The sequence below is a fragment of the Lepisosteus oculatus genome, chromosome 5 (genome assembly GCF_040954835.1).
Source record: "Lepisosteus oculatus isolate fLepOcu1 chromosome 5, fLepOcu1.hap2, whole genome shotgun sequence".
Taxonomy (NCBI): domain Eukaryota; kingdom Metazoa; phylum Chordata; class Actinopteri; order Semionotiformes; family Lepisosteidae; genus Lepisosteus; species Lepisosteus oculatus.
In genome coordinates, this window is record NC_090700.1 from 41,879,945 (window position 1) to 41,900,442 (window position 20,498).

At 35.7% G+C, this 20,498-nt stretch overlaps 1 protein-coding gene and 1 long non-coding RNA gene across 3 annotated transcripts in view; one reads left to right on the top strand and one right to left on the bottom strand.

The window, feature by feature from the left end:
- adamts17 (ADAM metallopeptidase with thrombospondin type 1 motif, 17) overlaps positions 1 to 20,498 on the top strand; it is a 130,381-nt gene that overhangs the window by 78,179 nt on the left and 31,704 nt on the right. For both annotated transcript variants that reach the window (XM_015342986.2, XM_006628663.3), the window contains exons 16-19: positions 3,324 to 3,404; positions 10,559 to 10,716; positions 14,881 to 15,040; positions 19,802 to 19,937. In XM_015342986.2, the coding sequence (XP_015198472.1) occupies positions 3,324 to 3,404; positions 10,559 to 10,716; positions 14,881 to 15,040; positions 19,802 to 19,937 (535 nt within the window). The remainder of the gene's footprint in view (positions 1 to 3,323; positions 3,405 to 10,558; positions 10,717 to 14,880; positions 15,041 to 19,801; positions 19,938 to 20,498) is intronic.
- LOC107076882 (uncharacterized) overlaps positions 1 to 20,498 on the bottom strand; it is a 121,974-nt gene that overhangs the window by 20,267 nt on the left and 81,209 nt on the right. The window lies entirely within an intron of this gene.

The following is a 20,498-nucleotide window of genomic DNA, read 5'->3' on the forward strand; positions in this document are numbered from 1 at the left end:
TAGCTCAAATGAGTGGCAGTGTATAACTAGGAGTGGGAAATTCTGTCTCCCCAGGATTATAGTTTAGATTACATGAAGTCAAATGAAGATGAAGTGGATTATTCCTCCAAGCATACCAGTTAGTGGCCACACTACTACAGTAAATGACTTTGTTACCACTCTGAAATAAATGTCACATATACATTTACAATACCTTTTTAATTTTTTTCCATACATTTTTACTGTAATTTTAGAACCAAATTGTGACCTAGCATGTGATATTTTTGGTTTCTAGCAAATAAATAATGTTTAATAATTCATATAAGACTTAAAAAACAGTTTTAGAAAATGCTAGGAATTACGATCTCTTATTGTGCTCAGTATGCAATGGTGACATCATCCTTGTGCACAACATGCTTTGATGATGTTATCTATGTGCGTATTATTCGTTTCTTCAATGGATTAACTATCTACAGTCTGGGTGAGACATAAGCAACCTAATGATAATGGTGATGGGTGCTTCTTAACAATCGTTTGATGTGTTTTTTTTAATTAGTAACAGCATGGTAGTAATTGGGACTGGGGAATGCGTTGGTGAATACAAAGTGGATTCTGTGTAGAGTGTCAGGTGGTAAACATAAAGCAGCTCATTGAAAGTTAGACATTTGAAATTGAGATTTTGATCTGCTCTGAATTGAATGGTTTTGTTTGGTTTTATAAAATTCACTACCAGCTAAACATTTTTACACTTCTGACTGATGCACAATACAGCTACAGTTCCTTCCAAAAGTATTTGGATCCTTACACAGTTTTCACATTTTTTTGCTTTAAAGCTGACTTTTAAAATATCAATGAATGTTAATTATAAATATATATCCTCTTCCACATACTGTATATAAAATTAATAAAAAATATAAAGAAGTGAATTGATAATTTAAATGAAATTACCTTAACAATCCAGCTGAGTGACCTCTTTCTTTAAGCAATAATAGTGGTTCTCATTATTTCAGAATCCAAAACATCACAGAAAACACAGAATCCTGTTTCTTGCTCAGGTAATGAATTTCAAGCAAAGATTCATCAATGAAGACTAAAGAGCTTTCAGAGTAACTCAGTAATAAAGTTGCATAAAGACACAGATCAGGGAAAGGGTATAAAACATTTCAAATCTCAATATCTCTTTGAGTGTGGGAAGTCATTCCTTCAGAAATGGAAGGAACTCAGACACTGCCTCCATCAGGTTGTTCAAACTGAGCAGTCAGGCACGGAGGAAACTGGTTTGGGATGTCGCCATGAGGTCAACTATGACTTTGAAAGAGTTACGGACTTGAGATGGGAGAAAATATCCATGAGTCAGCAACATCCTAGTTATTCCAAGAAGCTGGTACAGTATGTTTGACAGAATGGAAAACCCATCTCAAATTCCATCACTTCATAAATCGTATGTTATGGAACAGAAATAAAAACATCTCAAATCCTGCAGTGGGTTTGCCACAGCCTATAAATTATTGCAAACGTGCTAAAAACGTTTTTACTCTAATTTAAATGATGAACTTTATGTCTGACACAAATCCAGCAGAGTGCTTCACACAGTCATCACCATTCCCACTGTCTAGCATGACAGAGACGGCATTAAATTACAATTCTGCATCAGCTGAAGCTTGTCAACATGGATGGAGAAAAGTACTGGCAAATCTTAGAGGAAAACCTGCTACAAGAATAAAGCTAAAGTGACAATTCACCTTTCAGCAGGACAATGATCCAAAGCACAAGTCTAAAGCTACGCTGTAGTGGTTAAGGCATTAAAAAATATTTGCTTGACTGTTCCAGTCAAAGTCCCAACTTGAATCCTATTGAGAATCTGTGGAATGTCTTGAGAAATGCTGTTCATAATCTAACCCCAACTTGAGAGATCTTCCACACATCAATCAAGACGAATGGGCAAGAACTCTATAAAGATGATGTGCAATGTTGGTAGAGACTTATCCCCCCCCAAAAAACCCAAAAAACTGCAGACAAAGATGCATTTACAAAATATTGAGTTCACAGATCTGAATACTTATACAATCAGCTTATTTTATTTTTTTGCTTTAGAAATTTTAATTGTAAGCTATTCTTAGAATTCTTCAGTTTGCACAATCAGGTTTTGAATAAAATGTTATGTTTAAATTTCACAAAATAAGAACACCACAGGTATTCACATTTGCAAGGTACTGTACCTGCAGAGGACATAAGCTGTACTGTACCTTTCTTCTAATCAGTGTTTTAGAATGGTTTCTCCAACAAATGTCTCTGGTTCTCTGGAAAGAATCACTCAAAACCTTCTCCCTTCCAGTCTTGTTTTGAAGTATTCTTAAGTACAGACTTGTAAACTGCACAAATATGTGGAGAAGAATTTTACAAGTCTCGCACATAAATACTGCTTGCCAGGAATAAAAGTATATTTCCAGTGTTAACTAACTTTCCCCTAATTGACAAACTTGGGTGGTACCAAGTGGTGGTACCACTGTTCATGGATGCAGCAGTAATACAAAATACATAATAAAATGCAGCTAAACATTGTTTTTCATTAATTGATTTAACGTGATCATGCGGGAATATACATTTTCTTTTTAATTTCTTGAAACCATTGCAAGACATTGAGCTGCTTTTTGCCTTTGCTGCCTGAGCTCTGAACAGGAGCTACACCAGAAAAGGGTGAACCTGGGATTCATCACAACATGCTTGTGAACGTTCTCTTTGGACTCAGATATTATCATATGGTTAGTTCAGATAAAACTCTGTTCTGGGAAAACATGTTGAGAATAAAGAAAACATTCTTAACATGTCCTTAATGACTTACTGTGTACCTGTATAGTTTCAATCATGATCACTGTTTCTGTTAATGTGGAGTTACTGATGTCTGGGAACCCATGATAAACATGAAGGTGTTCATTCAGACATAAACCTTCCTAACTTAGTAAATCAGCCTTCACTTCCACTTTAAACTTAAAATATTGAATCCTGGTCAGTGTGAAAACTACTGTATGTCATGTCATCAAGCTCAATGTGATATAACTATCACCTACAGCTGCTGTTGGAACATTTTCATTTTCCTTCTTCCTTACTTGTCAGAGTTCACCAATGTCTGTTGTAAAGAAAAGAATGATGAATTGGGCCTTGGGAAACAGATTCAGACTATAACAAGTACTAAGAACAGAGTTTTATCCAGGTTAATAATCATAACAAAAATTCAAAAAACATCTGACTTCAAGTGTGTGGTGAGCTTCTCTGTGCCTCCTAACCTAAACCAGGTCTTGGCTGTGTAATGATGCCCTTCATCACATGAGCTTCTATTGCTACAGGTTACATTGAGGCAGCTGTGATCCCTGTTGGTGCTCGGAGAATCAAAGTAGTAGAGGACAAGCCATCACACAGCTTTCTCGGTAAATAGCAATTTATTTCTGTTTTTAAAACGTTTTTGTCCACAAGAGTGATGTTTTGCCAAGAAGAACAAAACAAATATACAGTGTACAGCATTCTATATAACAGCATTTTTTTCTCTAACAGTTTGATAGAGCCTTTTTGTACAGTGTTGTGCTTGTCTGGTCCTCATTGTTAAATGTGGTATGAGCTCAGAAAAAGTCCCTGAAATAATTGTGAAAGCTGGGTTTTATTTTGTACTGTTTGATAACATTTTCTATCCTGCCATTGCATGCAGGAGCTAATTATAGATTTTAATGACTTTGGCAAGGAACTTTCAAAGGTATTTCCAGGTGTCTCTGTAAGGAGCTTTGAGCTTGTGGCTCAAAGTACTTGAGATCATGTACTTGTTTGCTAGTGAGAAACAAATTCTAACAGATTGCATAGTCAGGTTTGCATAGTTTAATGCAATAAACTGTTTTGTACTAGGTAGTACTGGAATTGTCCTTTTGAAGTAAATCGTCTGGTTTCCCCCATACCTGTACATTTCTAATCGAGGTACTTGCATATAAAATACTATATTCACTCAAACAGCATTTCCTGACCTTTTCAACTCTCAAGTTCAAGTTCAAGTTTATTGTCATTATGGAGTCTCTGGAGTCCTTTTCAACTTTCAAGAATTTCTGCACACAAACACATCATGCTTACTCCTGTTTTGTGTGTAATGGGTAACTTACTGTACGTCAAATGATGGCTGGTGCTGTTTCATTGATTCAAACACAGGACATCGATTTGAAGCGATGGCTTTTATTAGAATGAAATCTAATGCCACATTGGCTTTTTCTTTTCCAAATCCCCTTGTTGGAGCTTCAGAGCCACAGGTTGGGAACTGCTGTACTAGACATTAAGAAATAATGCCCTATCATTTTGGTGTAAGCACAATACAGGCATCCTATGTTGTTGCTGTAAATCTGAAACTCCCTTCATCCTTTTATATTGAAATTAATTATTGTCAGCTCATGTTAGCTGTTTGTTTAAATGTTAGCCTTAGTGTTAATGTGTCACAGTTTGTCAAAAGCGAGGTAATTAAAAGGCTTGGATACGTAACAGTACCCTAATTTATCAAGTAACCCAATTCCTAATAGTGGATGTTTTGACTTATGGTCTATTTTAAGAAACAAACCTAAGATATTACTGTGAGAAAAAGACTTCGTCCTTCAAACATGTATCTGTTGTATCTGTTTTAGAAGGTAATGGGATGCACTCGGCTTGCTGAACACAAATAGTTGTTCTTGGTGTCAATTTCTCTCCTTAAATTTCTGTATAAATCATAATTAGTCATTGTTAAACGTTTCACATGTTTCACATTTCAAACGAAAGCACACAGTAATTCAAGTGTACATGAAGCTGTGCAGTGAAAGTGAGCTCTGATCTGACTGTTTCTCACAACCTGCAACGGGAGTCCCTTCCCTGACAACCGAATGCTGTGCGATGTCTATAGCACCATTGTCCTCTACACTTTTTGTGGTCCTGGGCTTCCGCAGGTAGGCCTACTGGGATGGCATTCGGTTCCTAACTGCTGTTCTGTCAGTGAGATGAAGGACCTCAGGCATTCAATTCTGTTTCCTGGTTGAACTGCAGTCAGACTTTACATGACTTTATACTGTACACCTGTCAATCCTAAGTGAATGAAACCACATGTTTATAACCGAAGGTCCAATGTTCATATTATTTTTCCCTATTTAATTTGTTAAACATTTCAACATGTTTCTGCATTTTTAATTGCCCCCCTCACATCTATGTTCTTAAGGTAGAATAATTTGATTTCTGGCATGTGAAACATACAGATTCTAATGTTTAAATGTTTTTTTTTAATATGGATACCTAAAGACAGCTTACATTAAGTGTACATTTTTATTATTTGAACCCATGGATCATCCAGTAAACTTCCAACTGGAAACACTGATAAAAGGACCTAATCAGACTAAGCTCTGAACAGCTTTGAGGAATCTCTGCAGCTTTTAAGTGTTTTGTGTGATCACTTAAAAACAGCTGATTATGACTGGGAGGGTTAAAAAACCGATAGATAAAAAAACCCCAATGTACTCAGTTTCACTTTGCATTCAGTTCAGACATAATCAGAGGTGTAAAAGTGGTGTTGGCCACTTGGATGCTGGATGTTTCATATATTCTTGTGTCACATGCTTGCTCTTTCACCACAATCAGTTCTTAGTAGGTCTCAATTAAAATAATCTACAAAAAGAGTCCTAATTTATTTATAAGGCAGCAGATGGAGCTACAAAAAAATCAACATACATTCCTCCATGCCCTTTATAAAAGGACCGGAGACCTTCCTCCCTGAACCCCTTAGGAAACCTCAGCCTCTGCCCTTTATTGTGGAGGGTCCATGCCCTGTAACCTCCCATACTTAAAGATACAGTACCATAGCCCTTTGTACATTTACACCGAATAAGTACACCATAATAACTAAACACAATATATAAAACATACCACAGTCACCAACAAATTATTTCTTCAATATACTTTCCTTAAAAAATATTGTTACATGGATAGTTATTTTTAAAACACCAGTGTTACCAAAGGGATGGTCCAGACCTAACAAAAAATGACTGCAAGCCATCAAACATTTCCAAGTTTCATACCTCATCCCTTATTTTTCTCCTTTGTTTATTTCTTTTTTCTGGCCTCCTACCACCATATACTGCGCAAACACAAAGGTAAGATCTCAATTAGTTTATTTCCTTTACTTTAGAGGTCTGCAACACCCTGCAAGCAGGGAGTGGGCCCCATCACTTTAAGGTAATAATAGTAACTATAATATATAATATAATTATTGAACTACCTACTTCAACTATAATATAATGATTATTAATTATATATTATATAATATTTATTATATTATTATCAGTGTTAAATAGAGAATCTGAAAATCTCACCAGCACTGCCACATATTATATACACTCTGGAATGGGTATTAAAAGATTTATAAATATTTTGTTTTGATTGTTTGAAACCAGAATATAAACAAGAAGATGAGTGAAAGGGTTCTGGATGCTGCGTGTGGGTCTACAAATTCTCAGGTTTCCTAATCTTTAGACGGAGACTTTTTTTCTTACTGTATGAAGAGTCAACATCAGTGGATAAGATGTGACCCTTCACATATTATCGAAACAGCACACTTTTAAGTGCTTAAAACTATATAAATACAGCAGAAATGAAATGTTTTCTTCTACCCAATGCTTATTTTAGGGATCTTTTAAAAAACTGCTGTTCTCACGAATTGCCCAATAGTGAGTGGCAAAAGCAGCTACAGTTAAGAAGAAAGATATTATTATGGGAGGAGCAAATGGTTATTTTTTAGAAACAGGATAAATTGTCTGCAGACTTTCTGGATCAGGTTTCTTTCATTTATGGTTTTATTATAGCCTTTGTGTAAAAGTCCTGTGGATCAGTCTAGTTTAATCTTTAATATTCACAACAATATGTAACCATGGGAAAATTGCTATGTGTGTTGAAACTATTTTATAATTACAGTGTATATAAAGTTAGTTCTATAAATAAGGTGCTGTATATGAAGTGATTTAACTCTGTACATGAGCTCTTTAAAGACAGAAAGCATTTGTAATCCACAAAGTTGCTTTGGAAGTAAATTTAATGCTCTTCCTTTGAGCGGAGAACATCTGTTCTTCAAAGCACAAAAAACAGTTTCCTTTTGTATTACTCCACACATGTTGTATTGAGTTACACTTTATTGCAAACATCCCAGGGATATTTCTTTAAAAAATGGTAGATTGGAGAAAGACCTTAGTCTTTTCCCTGTGCTGTTTTAAACCTGTAATCAGAGGAAGTGTCAAACTGATTAAACAGGATACTGAACTGAGCTGTAATTCTGGTGCTTTCAGTTGTTTAGTTTTTTTTGTCATAGTTAAATAAATTAAAACAATCCTGATAATATTCTGTGATATTTCTGTTGCTATACAACAGGGAAAAACGGTAGTAGGTGCTCTGCCTTTACTGTATAATTTTTTTTGCACCATAATATTAGTTTTTTGTAAGCCTGATCATGTGACTATTTTTTGTTGTGGATTTAGGGCATGTAAAAGGAGAAAGTCAGTGACTGTAAAAGCATCTATGCTCTTTCTTGCTCTGACACAGCATTTACTGTATCATGAGACCTGACCAAAGCAGTGCTGGTGTGTGTCCTATGATGGTGCAACGTGGCAGCATACTGTGTGTGTTACAGGGATGTGCGGAGCGGGGTGGCGATAGTGGCTCAAGCCTCTGCCCCTTTGCACAAATTGGCCCAAGTGCCCTTTTTTGCTTGTAGAAAAAAAGTCCAACCAATTGCATTTATTTTCGCCACTTGACGATTCTGCTTCTGTATTTAACACTTCTGTGTTAAACATTTGTGAGCGGTGAGAAGATACACAGATTTTTCAGAAGAACTCTACAAAAGCAACACACCAAGGGTGTCATATGGAGCACTTTGTGTATAAAAAATACTATTTTCATTCACCTATTGCAAATTGCCATGTTATTGTCTGCATTGCTACTTATCTAGCTAGATTTGAGATTTTCTTAAGAAAATTTAGTTAACTGAGTAGACAAGCCAACCTTTTTGTATTTGATCTAAACAGCTAACATGCATATTCTTTGTCGTATATACAGTATATATGGTTCAATCACAGAAACAGGAGAGCATGCCTTCAGAAAAAAGAAGGAAAAAAAAAGAATTTAGGGAGGCAGCTAAAGGGAGTACATTGCTTCATAACTGGGTCACAGGTAGCAGCAGAAGAGTCTTGCCTCACAAGAATGATTACATTAGTAAATGTTGTATGACTTTTGATGAATATCAAAACTGCCTGTAGCCTATTTACAAAACATATACAGGCTGTATGAGTAGTAATTACAGAGATTTCTACATTTCTGCAGTAATGTAGAAATATAAGCGGACACTGATTTGTGTCCAGGATACTCTAATGTAACAAATCCTGCCCTGGAAAGTGCCCCTTCTCCCCTTTTGAGCCACTGCCCAACTAAAGGTCTCCGCACTTCTCTGGTGTGTTGTGCTAGTGCAGTGTGGCAGAGTGTGTGTTGTCCTTGGGCAGTGTGTGTTGTTCTAGTGCAGTGTGGCAGCATGTGTAGTACTGGTGCAGTGTGTGTCAGGTACTGGTACTGGTGCAGTGCCATGCCCAGGAGGCATGGTTATATTCTGCTCGTCAGAAGTGAGAAGATTCTCACAAATCAGTGTTTGCGAACTTTGTTCTTGCAAGCTGCTTTTCTGATACACAGAGTAACCCTGGAGATGAGGAAAGACATAGAGCAGAGTTGTATTGTTTCATTTTCCCTCTTCCTTCGAGCTCCACATTTTTGTGATTTTTTACAGTTTAGACTCATTAATCAGTACTGTATGTCAATTATGTGTAGAAATGGATATCTTTTACTCAAGGAAAGTAAAAATGACCTTTTTTAAATTATAGTTCTATTTTAATTGTTTGAATGGCATTTTAAAATAAATTCCATCTGTCCTGCCCATCTCCTAAAATAATCATAACTATTAAGTATAATTTTGAGGTATCAGAGGTTTTCATAGTATCAAAAGTTTGGTTTGTCTGAGCAGTCACACAAAGACTCTTAATAGAAGTGTCCTTAAACTTATATGTTTGGAGAAGCTTTTTTTTTTGGCTTTGTTACAAAAAATTCAAATCAAGGACTCTTGGAGATTTGAGAGTTTTTTCTGTGCTGCTTTTGAATAGTTAACTCATTCGTGACAAAATTCAGTGCTGTACATGGTTACATTGAAAAAGCCTTTGTAATTTAATAATAGAATTACAGAGATAGCATGCTGTCATTCTGCATTTCAATCCCAATACATTGATCATATATCTTTCTTTGTGTGATGTTTTTATATTGTGTATATACTGTAATGTGTTCACAGATTTTAATGACTGTCCAATGTTTACTTCAATATTGATTTTTTAGTATTCTCTCATCCACTCAGTCTCTTCTGTTTGCTTTGATCTACATAAAAATCACAGTGTTTCTCACATCAAGCCAATGCACAAAAATATCACCATTTCTTGAGAAGAAAAATGTCAGTAAACTAAATTATGCCTTCATAACTCAATCTACACCTCAGCATGCCTTTGTTGTGGGTATTATGCATTAGGCCAAAGGCCTGCACAAATGTCTTTTATTGTGCCTTTGTGTTATCTTTTATTTTCACCTTTGCTGTTATATCAAATAATTTTATACTTATAACTGTAAAAGCAAAAATCAAGAACAAATCAGAAAAGTGTGGTGTTCTTGAGAGGCTTAATCAATAAAGGCATTAACTCTGAGTACAGGTTGAGGTCTATGATCCAAACATCACATGTTCAATCCCTGGTCATCTCACTGACTGACTGAGACCAGGATTCCGAAGCAGCAGTGAGCTTCTTCATTTGCAGGACAACAGGACAACAATTCTGTTCCCCGAATTACTTTTGCACTGTTTCTGTCCTGTTGTATTCTTTTCTCTGTTAGCGAATTTGCACAGTTTTGATTACACTGTTATGTTATTGTATTGTATTACTGTCAATTGTCTTGTCTCCTGTTCTATTTATATACTACACCTGAGTGACTAATGAGAAACACTTTTCCCTATACTATGCACTATGTGTAAGTATAATGACAAATAAAGTTGAATATGAAAAGCAACCCCTGTAAAAAATAACTTTCTGGGTTTTCTGCAGACTTGGACATCCATACATGATGGATCCTGAGAGCCAAGACAAAGACACAATTTTATATTAAATGTGCATATCATATAAATTATTGGCAAATCCAAATCTATTTAAAAAAGGAGTTCAACAAGACTGCAGAGATCAACATATTGTAACAGTTACTATGTCTTCATGATGGATTCATAGCTCTTTTATTAAACCTGCTCAAAAGATATTAACTGGGAAAGGCTTCCTTAAATGCAGTGGAGAGAAGGGGAAAAAGACATATGAGAGCACAATGTGGAGTGGTTCGCCATTGGAGCCCCTTTGTTAACATTCACAGATGTGTGCTTGTATGTCCTTGCAGTACTGGAGTGCATCTTAAACAGTGCAGATTATCAGTGCAGTTACACTGATTGCCTTGTTTTGTCTCATGGTCTTGAATTTCTCAGCTTTAAAAGACTCTGGCAAGAGATCAATCAACAGCGACTGGAAGATTGAACTTCCTGGGGAGTTCCAGCTAGCTGGCACTACTGTCCGCTACGTGAGGAGGGGACTCTGGGAAAAAATGTCTGCCAAGGGACCCACTAAAACACCCCTTCACCTAATGGTAAAGTCATTACCCTATGTTTGTATGTCTAGGGAAGGCTTTTCTTTCAACCTCAAGACAGAGCTTATTTTAATTTCTTTTACAAATTCATGAACTCTTGAGTCCTGCAAAGACTGAGTTATGTTATAAATTCAAGAAATTAAAGTATTTAAATGTAAGCGTATTTTAGTGATTTAGTATATCATGATCTACAGTAAATCTATATGATTTAGAATATCATTAGCACCTTTTAATGACCATCCCTATGTGTTTTACAGTTAAAAAAATATTTTGAGAGAATGTAGCTTTACAGTTTAAACATATTTTGAGAGAATGTGATTCCAAATATACAGTAATTGGGTGGTTTATTTGCATAAGAAACTTGTGAAATTGTAGCACTTTCTCTCTTTGTGGTATGTTTTCAGAGAATTTTGGTCAGCCATACATTTTAAAGCAGTTCAGGTGGGAAGCTGCGTCAGCATGCGTAGACTGCAAAGGAACAAGTAATACTGTAGGTTTATTCCATGCTGAAAAGAGTAGAAAGAAAAAACATTTTGGCTGTGGAGCCTTCTTCGGGTGTTAAATTTCACCTGAAATTTAACTCTTTTTCATTTTAAACCAGGTTGGATATAATTAATATAGATAATTAAGAAGATGAAAGCATTTATTAAGTGTAAAGTGTTAAACATGGGTGATTTGTTAGCCAATATCTCACAAAGTTCTAGAGGTAATTCAGCAAACAAGTACTTATTTGAAACAGTATCTCTTAAATGAGAGAGCTTTTAAATGCTTAATTGTGAATGTAATTTTTCTTTTTTTAAGAAAATACTTTGCATAATGAGAGAGATGCACTATTTCAGTTTTTAGTTATCTAATGGCTACAATTCCAACAATTGTGAACAAGAATCAGCTACTTTAAAAATTAAAACAATCATTTGTCTTGCAGAAGAGGACAATACTGTGTCTGTGTCAGTTGACTCACAAATGCAGACCAACTTTATTTTGAAATCAATAGCGCAGGGAAGTCTAACTTAATAGGGCAAGTACTGTATTAAAGGAATTAAAGAGTGCTTGATTTCTGTAGGTTAATGTCTCTAAAGGTTTGCCAAAATATTTAAGTTATTTATATTTATAAATAAGACTGAGCTTTTCAAATGAAAACTGTGAACTTTCTTTAATGTTCCTAGATAATTGTTGAGTTTATACACATTTCACTTTTTCTAAACTAAATATCTCTTAACAATAAATCTGAGGTTTCATGTGCATCCCTATGTCTGTGTTTCCATAGACATATACAGTAATAAATGACCTCGTCTGAAGCTGTGATTTATTGTAGTCCTGTTAGTAAGTTCCTTACTGTCCTTAAGACTGAAAGACATAATGTACTTGTTTATTGTTAATCATACTGAATAAAAGATCAAATTAACACAATTGCAAAAGTGCATTAGGCCTGATTATATGCAGTGTATTCAAAGGGAGACCAGTTATCTTTCTTAAGGATTGTGTATAGCTCTCTAAAGCGCACTACCCCCCACCCCCCCACCGCCACAACACAAAAAAAAACACTTTCTGTGGAAGTCACTTGACTTTAAAGTTAGCATTTTCATCTTTTCACTAACATTTGACAGCATTATTCATAAGCCTGAAGGCACTCTTGGAATCCATGACGTTAATGCCTGACCTTGAATGAATGCTCTGGTTAATTGCTGCTGCTCTGCACTGAATTACTTCCCTACTATTTGAGACATTCTTTGCTTCAAGCAGCGTCCTTGACTGCAAACCCTGGATGTGCTTTGGATAAATTTGATACTTACAAGCATCAAATATTTTCAAAATGATTGTTAAAGAAGTACATCACATCAAGAAGGTGCTGTCCAAATCAAAATGAAAACATTCACACCTGACTCATAGTGACTGGAGTCAGAGGAGTGATTGTAACACAGTTTCAGGATTTTGGACAATAAAAAATTAAACAGTACTGAAAGATTACAGAAAATGTGTTTGTTTCCTTGGACAAAATAATAGAACTAATTAAAAGACCTTGAATTTGAAGTAACTAAATTACATTTATAAAGGATTCTGCATATGTTTCAGATTAATTTCAGTACTAATAACCAATGTGTTTCTTCTGTAAATGTCTTAAAATCAACAGTTTAAAATGTGAGTTTCTAGAACAACACAAGAAATCTAACAGATTTTCATAGAGGTCAAGTCGTTGGTTTCTGAATTGCCGCAAAAACTTGCAAAATAATTTTATGTGTCAAAGGAAACGGTGTCAAACATCAAGACGGCATACTCCAAATCAAGGAAAACAGCATCAGGTTGAAGTCAAAGCTCACTGACAGGGATAGATAGATGCTAAACAGGATAGTTGCCAAAAAACTGCCTCATAAAATACCACAGAACTGCATCTATAACTCCATGACCCAGTCTCAACAAAAACTGTGGTGTGAGCTTCACACAACTGATATTTACTGTAGGTCTCCCATTCAGAAACCATTTGTAAAAAAGGCCAATGGGAAACAAAACGTAACCTGGTGAATGAGCATTAAACCCAGACTTCTTAGCAATGGAAGAACGTAATATGGTCTGATGAGTCATCTTCCACTCTTTTTTTTACATCTGGATGGGTTTGTTTGGAGAAAGTCAAAGGTAGAAAGAAAGGCAGCCTTCAACTGTTTAAACTCCATACTGTTTGTTCCCAGTTGTTAAACATGGTGGTGGACCTGTTAGGGAATGGGCAGCCATCTCGTGGGAATAATTGGGTCCAATTATTACTCTGCATGAAAGAATAATGGCAAGGAATACAAAATCACCTTAGACAGCCTGGTGCACCTAAATATTGTTTTCTCAAGGTGTTCCCATATTCCAAGATGATAATACCCACATACAGAGTGGTTTTGTGAACACCTGGATGAAATCAAAGACCTTCCAAGGACTCTTCAGTCAACAGATCTAAACATCATTGAAGCTTTATTGAACATTCTGAAACACAGAGTGCCAAGTAGATTTCTACCTCCTTTATCTCTCATTTAACTGGAGGCTTACCTTTTCCTTTTATTTTTTTTCTTACTTGCAGAAAGAACTTCGTAATAAATTGCTTGTATGAGCAACATTTTATTAATAATGATTTACATGACAATCCAATTATTTTTGAATAACAGCTGAGTTCTTTCTCAGTTTTGTAGAGAAACATGCAAAGATTTTCTTTTGACCTTTTCAGATTTTGGGGGGTCTTTATTTGAACTTTTATAGGAATTTTTATTAAAAATGACAAGAAAAAAAGCGGTGTCTTTCACAAACAGAGTAATCCTAACTCTCCACACACATAGTTTTCAGAAGATTATGCAAGAAAAGAATAACTCATGAGTGTCACGATCGCTACTCCTCCTCTTAAGGGCGCTCAAGCCCTTCCTTGTTCTGCCCCATTACCCACACCTGTTCCTTATTCCAGCCCCTCTTCAGTTCCCCCTTAAAAGCCAGACGCAGATGTCATTCGAGGCTCTTCATTGAATTCAGTTTCGTGAGAGCCCAGGTCCTGCTGCATCTGGCTCCGTTATGGTATTAACTTTCTGTTCCTGATCCCCCCTGCCGGTCCCGACCCAGTTCCTGGTTTTTAATCCATGGCCATGGACTTATGCTTCTTAGGTTTCCCGTTTGGACTTTATCTTGGATCGTTTGCCCCGGACTCACTTCCCCTGGACACCTAGGACACGCCCCCCTGTCTCCATACTCCTGCATGACTTTTTCCTAGTGTTTCCTCACTATTCCGGATTGTGTCGTCTGCATAGGGTCCGGAAAGAACTGTTCATGACAATGAATATTTGTTTTTTATGCACCAAAAGTGTTGAACCTCTCTGCAAGTGAGGGCTGATTTAAAAGGCCTGAGAATATTTTGAAAAATAAATCAGTTTTAATTTTCAAAATTCAAAAATGACAAATCACTGAGCTGAGCAAAACATAAAATGTAATGATAATATAATTTTCATAGTCATCCTGAATTAATATAAAATATTTAATAAAACATAATTTAAGCAGTACATAAAAGATTTTTAACATTTTTGCAAAATGAACTGTCAAAGTTAAGAAGCGCTAGAGTGGTAAAAATGTATGTATTGACCATGAGCCTATCCTGCAAGTGCTACTGTTTTAAAATAGAATTCCAATTCATTATTTCCAAACAAGGTCCTGCTGTTTCATGACCAGACCTGTGGAATCCATTATGAGTATACTATCTCACTGAACCAGTCAGTGGAGAACAGGAGTGAACCAGAGAGGGAGCCAGAGCCCCTGTACATCTGGACTCACAGCAGCTGGGAGGACTGCAGCGTCCAGTGTGGAGGAGGTCAGTTCTCATCGTCGCTCATCATCAATACTGTTCTTTGTAAAAGCTTAGTGTGCTAAAAGCAGAATAAAGTGTAGCCTAGCTGAATGAAATCTTTGCCAAGTTGTGTTAAAGATAATTCAAACCACAGCAAACCAAGGCACTGCTAAATGCACTAAGTGCAGTGCATGATCATGGTAAAACCACAGGAAAAATCAGTTTGACTGTGGTAGTTATTAAAAGGATATTATAAATTCTGGCATTTTCATCTCTTGTTTACCCCTCAATGGACTGTATTTTTGATTCTGTGGGGAAAAAATAAAATGTGCTCAAATACTATAGTAATGCTTCTTTTGACAGAAAACAACTCAAAGTTTTCATTGTTACACAACACTAAAGACAGCGGGACCTATATGTCGCAACATGATTTTCTGCATCTATATTTAATATTTTGTTTTTGATGTTTATTATAGGTTGTAAAATAGTTTGATACATGGTGTGCAAGGTACATTGTTTTCATTACATCCACAAAATTATGAGCTTAATGCCTTTTTCAAGGATGATCAGTGAGATACATTTATAGAATAAAGATTCACTCACAAACAATGACAAAGAGTACAATTGAGATCAGTTTCAAGATCAATTAAGATTCATCGTTAGTGGCACAACTCACACCAGGCTCTTTGTGAGATTAGATTGGTTCTGCAGTCTATTTTCCCAACAGGACATAAAGAGTTAAAACCATACCAAATGTCCACCCATAGAGCACAAGGCAGTCTGCACAAGGACACTATGGTCTTTGAGCAAAGCCAAACAGGTAGACGACATAGTCCTACCATCAGAGTTTTATGATCTTTCTCAGAGTTACAGTAGAAACCTAAAAGGTTTTAGTTTTCTTTCTCACTTTAATAGTCATATACAGATAAAGAACAAAAACATTGCTGACTGGCACAGGTGCATTTAAGCAACAGTGTATTTTAGTCACAATTTCTATGCAAGTTCCTGAGAAGCTATTTGCAGTTTTTTTCAGTCTTACAGTGCTATGTCAGTACAAGGCAAGAACACAAATTTTTCTGTATCTCTTTGAAAATCTGGAGCCTACAATAAGGATCTAGTAATGAGGTTAATGATGTGACCAAGAGCTAGGCAATTTTTGGATAACTTTTTATTGCTATGGATGATGTTACTCTTCATTCACTCAGCTGAATTTACTTTTGGTTTTAGTACAGTGAGATGGCTAATTAAAATGTATCTAAAAACATTTGTTTGCATCTTGTTTTCATTAAGTCTTATTTCTATGTAATTGAATCATGCTGCTCCTGATTTGAAGTTGAACATAATGTCTTTGGATGAAGTGTTGGCAGGACACAGAAATTTGGTATAAGAGCTTTTATGGGCGTGACTGAATTTATAATTTTTGTGAGTTGAAATTGGGGACAACTTGTTTTTTCTGCAGGCATGGAATGTAAAGAAAGGCTTTATGTTTTGTGTATTGTATTGTTATTGTGTAGATGGTCTCAATGTGTAGTAACTAATCAATGCAGACATCACAGATCCCCTAAAATTCTGTGGAATTACGCCTTTATGTACAGTATTGTATTGGATGATGGCCAAGTGCAGTATCTGGAAGCATTTCCTGTATTTGGAAATTTTTTCTACACAATCAGACCATGTCCAATATACAGTGTATTTTTAATGAATTCTGATTTTTGTGAGTAGTCTCAATAGGTTATATAGCCCTTTTCATTCCCTCAACCATGTTTATTCATTTTAGCTTGGGGATTTTTTGTGAATTAGTGGCTAAGATGAAGGGAGATTCTGGGAATTCAGGGGACAGTGAGGGGTGGTGCTTCCTAAAGTGAAGTGTGAGCATGCTTTCTGATCATTGACCCTAGTGCTGAGTGCCATTCATGTGAGCCTCTTCTGACCTCACCTGTGACCAGTGTGAGAGATGTTGGAATTGGAGAAGGAGAGGATGAGCAGCAGCAAATCACTGTCATAGTTCAGGTCCCCCCTACCTCCCATTTTCCATTGGGATCCTAGCCCCATGCTGTTGCCTCAGCCAAGTGGGTTAAGCCAAGCTTACTGTGACTAAAACACTCAATAAGCATTTTCAATATTACTTAATTGTTGGGTGTTATTATTCCTACTAATATTTGTATATTTTTTAAAGATGTAGATACAGACTGAAATTTAGTTTAGTACAAAGAAAAAATATTCTTAAACTAACATATATTCAGAGTTATAACAGGCAGGGTCATAGGTTTTTGACCCAATTACCAACTAATCATATATTAATATGATCCTTTTATGTTGTAATCCACTCTGGATTACATTGTACTTTATATAGGATCCCTTTTTATCCCAGACTGCTAACTGCAAGAAGATATGAAAGGTTTATTGGCTGTACATTCCATATAGATTCACCTATGATCATGTAAATAAAACTTTAGCCAAACTAAAATGTATATTTAGCTGCAAAAATAACAAATATATCAAAAGTGCAAATTATTTCTTGACATTGCCCCCTGGAAAATCCTAATCAGAATGCAGCTGTGTAACTAGTAACCTCATTAGTTTGGTAACTTTTTCTAATTTGGTTAGAAAGTTTCTGTGGTCACTTAAGATTGAATGGAACATTTCATTAAGCCTAATAATATTATGACTAAGCCCTTGAAAAGCTATTCCTTTCCACAGTTGCTGCAAGTTACACTGAGGAAAATATTTACAGCCCTAGCCTTAAGACTTAAAGTGTGACAGTCTTTAAGCACAGCTGACACGGATAATGTTTGTTCCACTGAAAACTTAAAATATGTGAGTCTGTAAGGCTTTAACTGTTTTGCCCTTAAATGACAGATTCTTCACACATCTCATGTAAAGTACATTGACTAACATGAAAAGCATCCCAAAATAGAAGTTACAAATAATAAAATAGTTAATCCCAATACAGATATCTAAAAACTATTGAGACATACAGTACTCCAGAGACTGTTAAAAGAGGCAGGTGTTTCATTACATCCCTGTCTTGATCAGCTGTTTCCTTGGTTACCAGGATTCCTGCCTCTTCCAGTGTAATATTTTGTGACTTACAGTCTAAACAGTGTGAAGCTCTTTTCCTTTCAATTAAATGAATTGTGCCCACCTGAAATCTGAGATCTCTACAGAGAATGAATTTCATGCTAACAGGACTCTGTATTGTCTTCATACAGCCCACCCATCCTATCTAGAATTATATAGATTTCACACTTGCAGTAGGCCTAATTTATCTCCTCCTCAGCCCCTAGTAAATGGAGAAGACCATCCACAATTTCTCAACTATAGTACATCCAGTCCTTCTAAAACTTAGATGGCTAAGCAAGTACCATATGGGTGTTTTAAAAAAAGGCACTAGTATTTGTTTGTCAAGAATTATCAGTTGTCCTTGCTACTACAATGTTATCAGTATCTATTGCCTTGACTAAAAAAACTGCTATTTATTCCTGCATCTTATTGTAACAGAAAATAATTGACCAATCCTCAAAGCTGGTTGGCTGCCATGTATTATAAGCAAAATTATTTTTTCTTTCCTTGAGCAAAGGATAAATTTTATCATTTAAAAAGATGGGTTCTACTTTTGTAAAGTCTATTTAGCAACTAAAAATAAATGTTTGCCCTGCAATTAAATAATTTATAATAATATTTCTAAACTGTATTTTGTTATTGCTTCCTAGTTATACAAATCTAGTCTGTAGGTTTATAAAGTGGCAAATGAATTATGCTGAAATATTGGATCATTTGCTTTTGTATAGGAGCCTGACTACCTTAATTAATCATGTGTTGATTTAGGTTGTAGTCAGGACCTGTAATGAGAAATATTTTGTAGACAGGTATTGCAGTTTATTATTTTTTAGCATTCAAGATTGTCAGCTAATGATTGGCATTATAATAGAAATGGAAAGCTACAGTATGTACAGTATGGCAATGACATGTAACTATGAAAATAAGAGAATTGACAACTTTATTTCTCCATGTTTCTTGGGGTCTTTTTTGTGAACATTTTTAAATGAAGTTGCAAGTCCAGGTAACATGGAGGATTAATTCATTAGCTTGTCCCTGCCGAATGTAAAATGAGTTTTACAATTCATGACACTTGGCCATTATTCCATAGCAGTACACAGAAGAGTTTTATAATGAGATGGTTATAGAGATGTAATTAACTTGGCAGCTACAGGTCACATTGCCAGGGCCAGAAAGGCCAGATGGGCAGTGAAAACCCCACCAGCAGTGGTAATGATTGTTATGTCTGTTCATTAGTGCAGAAGAAATTCAGAATTTCCACAGCAAATAAAAAAAATTCAAATAAGACATCTTAAATGTGCTGATTCTGAAAGATTACACATCATTTCCGGTCTACTAGTTAAAACATCTACACAGACCCATGACATATGATCAGAAACACTGTATTATATTGTCATTAGTTAACACATTAATATTGATACAGTATGATTAAAAATGACTTTTATCATCTAAAAGTATAACAAACATTTTTTGTTGTCAGCACTGATTTTGATGTGATTACATTTTATTTGACAAAATTATATGATTTTTAGAATTACCAGTATGTTTTACATGGATATAACAGTTTCAAAGATTTCTTAAGATTCCTCTGCCCTCATTACCATCTATCTTAGCAGTAGAGTTTTAGAAATTCTATATAGATTAACATGGAAAAATATTAGTGTTAACTTTTACTCTTAATCACATTCATCAGAATTTTCTAATGTGTGTTTTACTTTTTCTTAGGGGAAAGACGAACTGTTGTATCGTGCATGAAGATTCTTAACAAAACCATGGCTGTGACAAATGACAGCCATTGCTGGGTGGAGAATCGTCCAGCCCCTCAGGTCAGGCGCTGCAATGTCCACCCCTGCCAGTCAAGGTGAGAACTTACATTTGCCTGGTCAGTTCTACTTTCTACAAGTTCTACAAGTTAGAAATTGAAAGGAATGTTACAATGGAGGCTAAAATACATAAGTTCATACACTATTACAGCACTAAAGGAACTGTTAAGAATGAAGTAAATTATATCCAGCACGATGATGGAAAACTTCTAGGCAAGGGGAAATAGACAATGTTTTCAGTGCATACTGTATTTCAGTCAGGTGTTCACTAAGGAAAAAGTCAACAACATGAGTCGGGCAGAGGAAGGACAAAGTTCTTTCATTAAACAATATTAGCATAGAAGATGCAGAAGTGTGTTGGGTACAAATAGCACTGAAGGTGAATAAATCCCCAGGGCCTGATGGAAAAATGTTATTCAAAAGTCATTGAAGCAACTCTTCTACCAGTTCCTTAAAACAGGCTTACCCAGGGAATGGAGAATAGCTAATGTACTGTATTACCAATCCATAACAAAGGTGTGAAAACTGAACCAAGACTTGCAGACTTCAATTAAGTGCAAAATAACAATTATTAGAACTAAACCTGTTTAAAATTGTTA